This window comes from Lichtheimia ornata, assembly GCF_029851405.1.
Source record: "Lichtheimia ornata isolate CBS 291.66 chromosome Unknown scaffold00161, whole genome shotgun sequence".
Taxonomy (NCBI): domain Eukaryota; kingdom Fungi; phylum Mucoromycota; class Mucoromycetes; order Mucorales; family Lichtheimiaceae; genus Lichtheimia; species Lichtheimia ornata.
In genome coordinates this window covers 14,922-23,298 of record NW_026695480.1, presented here as the reverse complement: position 1 = coordinate 23,298, position 8,377 = coordinate 14,922, and the positions used below count along the sequence as shown (strand labels likewise).

The 8,377-nt window shown below is 44.2% G+C and overlaps 3 protein-coding genes across 3 annotated transcripts; all 3 read right to left on the bottom strand.

Moving 5' to 3' along the window:
• On the bottom strand, nt 1-3,337 carry O0I10_012806 (uncharacterized protein; the record flags this gene model as incomplete). Its single annotated transcript, XM_058492693.1, has 8 exons — nt 1-563; nt 640-768; nt 833-960; nt 1,038-1,619; nt 1,797-1,863; nt 1,926-2,084; nt 2,157-2,833; nt 2,891-3,337. Coding segments are annotated over 8 exons (2,752 nt in total), but the record flags the coding sequence as incomplete, so codon positions are not given.
• Nucleotides 3,338-4,159: 822 nt separating this feature from the next.
• On the bottom strand, nt 4,160-4,921 carry O0I10_012805 (uncharacterized protein; the record flags this gene model as incomplete). The annotated part of the gene is made up of 1 exon (XM_058492692.1): nt 4,160-4,921. The coding sequence occupies one exon, from the start codon at nt 4,919-4,921 to the stop codon at nt 4,160-4,162; it is 762 nt and encodes a 253-aa protein (XP_058336543.1).
• A 322-nt stretch (nt 4,922-5,243) lies between these two features.
• On the bottom strand, nt 5,244-7,009 carry O0I10_012804 (ATP synthase subunit beta, mitochondrial; the record flags this gene model as incomplete). The annotated part of the gene is made up of 4 exons (XM_058492691.1): nt 5,244-6,481; nt 6,559-6,725; nt 6,782-6,821; nt 6,901-7,009. 4 exons carry the CDS (start codon nt 7,007-7,009, stop codon nt 5,244-5,246), a joined length of 1,554 nt encoding a protein of 517 aa, XP_058336542.1.
• Nucleotides 7,010-8,377: the final 1,368 nt, after the last annotated feature.

The following is an 8,377-nucleotide window of genomic DNA, read 5'->3' as shown; positions in this document are numbered from 1 at the left end:
GTGGGGGAGGTGGAGGAGGAGGTGGTGGAGGAGGTGGAGGTGGTGGTGGTGGAGGAGGAGCTGCTGCTGGTGGAGGTGCATCTTTTACAGGTTCAATGGAATTGAAAATGGTTGTGTCACATGATACACTTTGATCCATATCCTTTTGCTTTTCATCAACTGATACAATGGTTGTGATGGATGATGCATTTGATGATGCTCGATGACGTTGTAATTCTGTAATTCGCTCCTCTCGCTCCTTAAGTTCAGCCTGGGCTTTGGACATCTTCATCATCAACTCGTTCTTTTCACGTCGAATCTTTGTAATTGTGTCCTCGCTTTGAGCAAGACCATCCTTAAGTTCATCCACCATATTGCGTAATCCTTCAAGATCAGTGTCTGTTGCCATTTGGTCGCTCGTGGTCTCTGCAGTGTTGGCACCAGGATCGTTTTCAATCTTGCCTACAATAGGCTGAACAGCACGTAAGAATTGCTTGATAGGCTCCTGAAGATTGTTGGTCTTGTTGGCCGATTTTAGATTGATGGCAAAAAGGCTGACAATGGTCCATAGGTCGTTGACCAATCTAGAAAAGGAAATTACAAGATCAGCATCGGTATTGACTTGCATACGTAGGGAGTTAGTAATAGACATGTTTTTACCTTCGATTGTTTTCAACATTATCAGCTCCCATTTCTAGCAAATGGCTGATGCTATCCACCACAAGATAATAAATTTCGGGATCGGCAGAAAACTTGGCCAAAGCGTTTGATACAATATCCTGTGGTTGACTTTACAACAACAACAGCAGATTGATTAGAACGTCATATGATGGTTAGGAATCATTATGCTTACAGCTGAAACACTGTTTGCCTTCGTGACTTTTCAAATTCATGGATCAACTCAATATCAGTGTTTTTGCCCTCGAGGTACATGCGAATGGCATTCTTGCACGATTCTGGTGCATGCTTTTTCTCCAATTCCTAAAAGAGAAAAGCAATCCCCACACATAAATAAGTATGCATGGCAACAAGCTTTCATCCACGTGGTTGAACTTTACCTTGAGATGATCATCCAATCCACGACGCTCCAATTCTCCTCGAATGGATCGACGTGTTTCAATCGTTTCTGGTGAGCTGGCAAAGGCATTGAACAATTGGATACCAGCTTCTTGACATTCCCAGGCAACGGATTGATCCTTTTGCTCCTCGTCTGCCAATTCACGCATGCGTTGAACAAGCCGCTCGAATCGATATTGCTCGCCACGCACCTCTGAAAATACAGCAAGTGCAAGCTTGTGTCCTTGATGCGACATCATACACAAGGTTGAAAAGATCTCGAAAATGTGAATGCATATCTTGATTATGAGCACCCATCCCGATGGTGTGCTGGTAGTAGTAATATTAGTAGTAGTGTCGTTAGGAGGAGCTGCAAGTGTAGTAGATGTCGATGGTAAAAGGCTGCCAAGCGAGCTGTCAGAAGGTGAACGATGGACAAGGGTGGCTGTGGACACTGAATTGGTTGGGTAGGGTCCACCACTACTATTGTCAGTGTTATTGCATGCAATAGCAAGGCTGGCAAATAAAGCTGCAACAAGTTGGTGCAGAATAGCGGGTCGCATTGATGCTTGGTGGAACCCAGGCTAAAGTATAAACACACGCACGCACACCCAAAAGAGAGAGAGAAAGGAAAAGAGAGGAAAGTCAAAGAAATAGATTAGATATCTATCATGCAAGGGCAACTTGTTCTCCCCTTTCAACCCATCCATCCACACTTGTCCGCTCATTCATATCCACCCCTGCATCCACTTTTTCCTTACCTCAGAATTCAAAAGCACTTTGAGACATTTGACGCATTCAAGCATACATAAATCATCTGCATCACGCCTGAAAAAATATGCCCATCAGCTTTTTTGTCATACATGGTCTTCGTTTAATAAAAGCTTTACCTTTTCTTTTTGGCCAAAAGCCTTTCCATGACACTTTCCAAAGCGGTTAATCCATTATGACGTCTTGACAAGAATTCATTGATCCATGATGTATTGCTTGTGGATAAAACAGACTTGAGTGCCGAGAGATGCTTCGTCAAGGCATCCGTGGGCGTGTTCCTTGTGCCATGTTGTTAGAGACTTTTTTTTGCACACACACACACACACACACAAACCAATCATCATACATACTTGCTGCGTAATCGCTCCACATGATAATAAGGGCTATTACGGCTACGTTGTTCAGTGAGTGCTGCAAGATTGGCACCTTCCTTTCGTGAAAGACTTTGACGTTGATGTTGACGGGATTCAACGAGTGAAGCCAAGTGGGCACCTTCTTTTCGTGACAAACTTTGGACTTGATTGTGGCGGGTGACAGGAGGTTGAGCAGGGCGGGTGATTGACTTGTCATCAAGTAACAACCATGCAGCTGCATCTTGGTTCTCTGGTTGGTTGGAAAGTGCATCGAATTCAAGGATCATGGACCCCACTTTGGAACTTCGGTTGTTGGCAGCTGCTAAACGACGATAATTGTTGTACTTGTAACTTGCCGCACGACCACTGCTAATGGTAGCAGGTGCAGGTTTGGTACTTGGTTGTGGAACCTTGGATGGCTTTTTCTGTTGTTGTTGTTGTTGCTGCTGCTGATTCTGTTTGGTTGATGGTGATGGTGATGGTTGCTCCTTTTCTTTTTGTTGACTGTTGCTACGCAACGATGTTGAAGAAGCTGACGATTTGAGTCGTGCTGATAAGGATTGATTACTGGTACTATTGGTAAGGTGCTGATTTTGTGCAAGTAGATACATCTTTTGATCAGGAGGTAATTCTCGCAGCTTGTTACGTTGCATCCCCTTCATATCCAAGTCATCCTATAGAACAGGGTAAGTAGATACTCTCTCTGAGAATGAATGAAAAAAGATACATGCAAGCAATTTTTCAAACGTCGTATCCAGCTGATCCGTATTGCTGATATTCGATGACGTGGATGTAGAACGCTGCATATGGGTGATAGCTACGGCATTATTATTGTTGTTGTTGCTTTGTTGGCTAGCACCACCCAACCAAGTAGGCAACAGATTTTTGCCAAAGCGAGAAGATGTACTCTTGCGTAACATGGGTTGTTGTTGTGTTGGTTGTTCATCACCTAGACGACCGTGCCGTAACCGAGAAACGGGGTTGGTGACAATATTGGCAGGTTGCTGTCTGTGGATGATGGTCGACTTTTTGGTGGTTGTATTGTTGTTGTTGGGTGAAGAAGAGGGTTGCAAATGTTTTGGTTTGTGAGGAATCTCGGGTGTGTTGCTGTTGGCAGTTGAAATGGTCCCTCGCTTGTGAGCCATATCATTGCTACGTTTGTTGTTGCTACTGCCCATGAGGGGCTAGAATATATGGTAGAGGGAAAAAGACTGATGACAATGGGAAAAAAGAGACAAGTGAAAAAAAGAAAAGAGCAAGCGGTAATGAAATGCGTTAAGGGAGCAGGAAGGGGATAGTCGAGAGGGGTGTGCTGTGCGTGAGTGTGCGTATGGATTGCTTATGCGTAGTATAAACACAGTACAAGAGGCTCGTTTGATAAGAGAATGTAAGAAGAAAAGAATGGGATGGGATGTACTGAGTGAGTACGGCTAGTGAGCGGAAGGGCAAAAAAGTGTAAAAGAAAGAGAGAGAGAGAGAGAGAAAGGAAAAAGAAAAGAGAAGGGTGATTGACCCAAGCGGACAGGTGGAGGAAACCAATTCCTTGAAAGGAGAGTTTTGTCGCTCCTTCCCCTTGTCTACATAGTAGCGATTGTAAATAAGTATACCAAATAATCTTTAAATGGCACTGCTCCTGAACGATACGCTTACTATGAATATATTTTTCTATCGTGTCGTGTAGGTCCAAAAGGGGTTATGTCATCCCTGGTATTACTGCGTAGATGCCCGTGAACCTTCTTTTTCAAAGAGGTCAATGAATATACAGTACTCTTCTCCTTGTCATCCTCGTGGATGAGCTATGTTCCTTGTCGACACGAGAAAGAGAGCTCCGGTACAAAGGAGTGTTACTATTCTTTTTGCATTGATTAGAAATCCGATACAAGGATCTATGGGCACGATGCCATCATCTTAGGAGGACGAGGACGAGGAGGAGATTGTATCTGTTGTTTCAGTTTTATTCATGCAGTAATAGATAATCGGGTATAAAAAAGGTGGCATCTTTAACTCTTCCAAACAGCAACACAAATAATAATGGCTAATACCACGAGAATACTAAATCCTATTGACATGATACGATTCAACCTTTGCCATCGTTCGGCCATCTTGCCGCCATGTTCACGTGGTCTTCGTGGCCAAAAGGAACCAATCCACCATAATGGAGGGAAGATAAAGCCGAAAAGAAATAGCAAAGCACCAGCTGATAGTAATCCATCTTCATCAAATCGACTGACCCACCAAGGTGGTGTTGCATTGTATTCATAGCCCCAAGTCTCATAATGATACGGTAACATCCCTTTTTCTTGCTGATCTTGCTTTTTCTTTGTGGCATCTCCATCCTTGGCAAGGGCTGTCCAAAAACTAGGCACGTCATCCATCCTCAATGTCGTATTATCAGAAGATGGCTTGCTTTTCACGGTTGAATAAGCTGCTGTTGACCCCTTGTTGTTATTCATGCTTTGATCAGATAATCGATTATGAAGTGCTGGTCCATACTCATGTTCTACATAACGCTGAAATGAAGAATCTTGGTCGGTGGGGGTGATGACTACTGCATTGGATGGTAAGGGTGAAATCAAAGGTGGAGTGCGATTGGTATCTTGTTGTTGTTGCTGTTGTTGTTGTGCAGCTGCAGGTGGTGGTGGTTGTGGCGGTGGTGGTGATGAAGCATGTCCAAATGGACTCGCACTTGCACGATTGATGAGGTTCTCTGTCACTTGAAATGACCAGTCAGGTGGCTGTTGTTGTTGTTGTGAAGCTGACATGTAAAGAAGAAGGTGCAAACGAAAATGGGGCGGGGAAAGACTATGATGGTGTCACACGTTCAAGTTGTATATATAAGTATACATCCATTGCACATTTTGTCATATGTAAAGAGAGTCATTTTTATATACTACAATCCTGTTGTCTCGAAGCACACGCACGGGCATTGCATCGAGGCACATGCAGGGGGTTGTTGGTCCATATTGGCATAATGAACACACACACACACACACACATACAAACATTAGAGATAGATCATTCTTTTTGCTCTTTTTGAATGTTATTTTATGTGGAAGGATGCTTTTTGACTATATGATTATTACTTTACTGGGCACCCATTTCCTTGGCAAGTTCCTCAGCACGCTTGATGACATCGCTGATATCACCTTGCATGTAGAAAGCGGATTCAGGAAGGCTATCGTGCTTGCCATCCAAGATTTCACGGAAGGAACGGATGGTGTCAGTGAGCTTGACAAGACGACCTTCATAACCAGTGAAGACTTGGGCAACAGCGAAGGGTTGGGACAAGAAACGTTGGATCTTACGGGCACGTTCGACAACAAGCTTATCTTCTTCGGACAATTCATCCATACCCAAAATGGCAATGATATCTTGAAGCGACTTGTAGTTTTGAAGGATTTGTTGGACACCAGTGGCAACCGAGTAGTGCTCATCACCAACGATACGGGGATCCAAGATACGAGACTTGGAGTCAAGGGGATCGACAGCGGGGTAGATACCCAACTCAGCAATGGAACGAGACAACACAGTGGTGGCGTCCAAGTGAGCAAAAGTAGTGGCAGGAGCAGGATCGGTCAAATCGTCAGCAGGGACGTAGACGGCTTGCACGGAGGTAATGGAACCATTCTTGGTGGTAGTAATACGCTCTTGCATACCACCCATATCAGTGGAAAGGGTGGGTTGGTAACCGACAGCAGAGGGAATACGACCAAGCAAAGCGGACACTTCCGAACCAGCTTGAGTGAAACGGAAAATGTTGTCAATGAAGAGCAACACATCTTGACCCTCCTCATCACGGAAGTATTCGGCAATGGTCAAACCAGTCAAAGCGACACGAGCACGAGCTCCAGGGGGTTCGTTCATTTGACCAAAGACAAGAGCACACTTGGATTCACCTTCAAGCTTGATGACACCAGTGGAAATCATTTCATGGTACAAATCGTTACCCTCACGAGTACGTTCACCGACACCACAGAAGATAGAGTAACCACCATGAGCCTTGGCAATGTTGTTGATCAACTCTTGAATCAAGACGGTCTTGCCGACACCGGCGCCACCGAAAAGACCAATCTTACCACCACGAGCATAGGGAGCAAGCAAATCGACAACCTTGATACCAGTCTCAAGAATCTCGGGAGTGGGGGATTGATCAACGAATTCGGGAGCATCAGCGTGAATGGCACGAGTGGCCTTGGACTTGATAGGACCACGCTCATCAATGGGCTCACCAATGACGTTGATAATACGACCAAGGACTTCGTTACCAACAGGGATGGTGATGGGAGCACCAGTGTCAACGACCTTTTGGCCACGAACAAGACCTACAAAAGTTATACAATGTGTCAATAAATAAATCCCCATAACCTTATATTCAATCCCCATTGCAAATGATATTTACCTTCAGTACCATCCATGGCAATGGTACGAACAGTGTTCTCACCCAAGTGTTGGGCAACTTCGAGAACAAGACGACCACCAGCATGATCCTTGACTTCCAAAGCGTTCAAGATAGCAGGCAAGTTCTCTTGGTCAAATTGAACGTCAACAACGGCACCAATAACGGAGCTATGTAATAAGATGGTTAGCAACAAGTTGACATAGCATTGTAAAAGTCATCTTACCGAATCTGACCAGCATTAGCCTCGGTAGCATAGCCGCGAGCTTCAAAGAAAAACAACAACAACAACGTTAGATCCCTTGAATGAGGAAAAGAAATAAGCGATTGGATTGGTGTAATTACCCTTGACAGCAACAGCGGGGGAAGCAACACGAGAAATAAGACGAGCGTTGGCTCTCTGTGCACGAAGGGCGTTCGTGGAGGCCTTTCCAAAAGCGCGTGCGAAATACATGGAAGAAACAAAGCAAAGAGAACAACCACGCGGGAGGGGTGTAAAGGGGCTAACAAAAACAATTGGACGAGTCACGGATGACGTACAAGCTGGAAGCTGAATCCGACAGCTGGGATATTATACTTCCATTTGACAGCATCCCATCTCCCATCTTGTTGCCATGCAACCACCACTATGCTACTATTACACCCTATGGTTGCCATGCGTTATTTAAATAAAAGGCTTCCTTTTCACATGGTGGCTTATGATCCTTGCTGCTCCTTTGACCTACGTAGTAGTAGCGCTCGTGCAAAGATGGTCATCCAATTCAATTAATCATCACAACGTTCTTTTTTTGCAAGTAACAATTACCAATCCTATATAAACAAGGATCACATTTGGGCAATGATACATTGTATGCAATAACGAATTTGTTTCACTTTGAGCGGCTTGATCAACAGCGACACAATGGCTCTTGCCATAGCTGAGATAATGCCGATCCTCTTACTTGAACGACAATAAACACAATTATGTGATGGTACATGGGATAGTTATCGACAATGAATATTAACTTTTCTTTGCCCAATGTCACCCTATCTTTGAAATGCGGCAGCAACAACATGTATGCAACCAATAAACCATAGCTCACAAAGGAAGTAATTAAGAGAATGTCTCCTTCAGGTCCTACCATCACGAACATCCAATAGCAACAATAGTAGGACTCACAAAGAAGAAATGAATGAATCACCTAAAAACCTTAAATCTGAACCATGCGGCTTATATCATGCTTATTGACGCTCTCAAGAACCGATGTTCGATGATCCATCGGATTGGCTATGGTATCCCAAGTGTGCCGAAAATGGGGTATCTCCATCCTTTTGGTTGATGGAAGCGTTGATTCACTATCTTCTGTATACCACCACCCAATGTTGTAGTTTCTTGTTCTTAACCCCTTGTAATATTCACAACATACAACAGACCACCAGCATAAATATCATAGGTATGCAACATCGATTTAATGACATGTATGAACACATTTGCTTTAGAGTAGCTTGGGTTGAGTGGGGATGTGATGATTTGCAAGGTACACGTGCATGTAGGTTTGTCAGGCACCACTCCGCATCCAATAAGATGAAACATTTACTTGACGTTGGCGGCGGACTCGCGTCAGAAAAATGCGACCCGAAGAGATCTGGGGCCCTACTGCTTCTTTATCCTCCACTTGATACAAAAGGCTCAAGCCTAATTTATACATTCATCTCTTACATTCAGGCAAGTCGCTGCTCTGTTATAGACACATGAATGACATGCTGACCCTCATTGTATAGGAAGCTTGACACTTGTTATCAACCTTTCCACACCCCGCACTAGTCGACACGTTGGTGCATC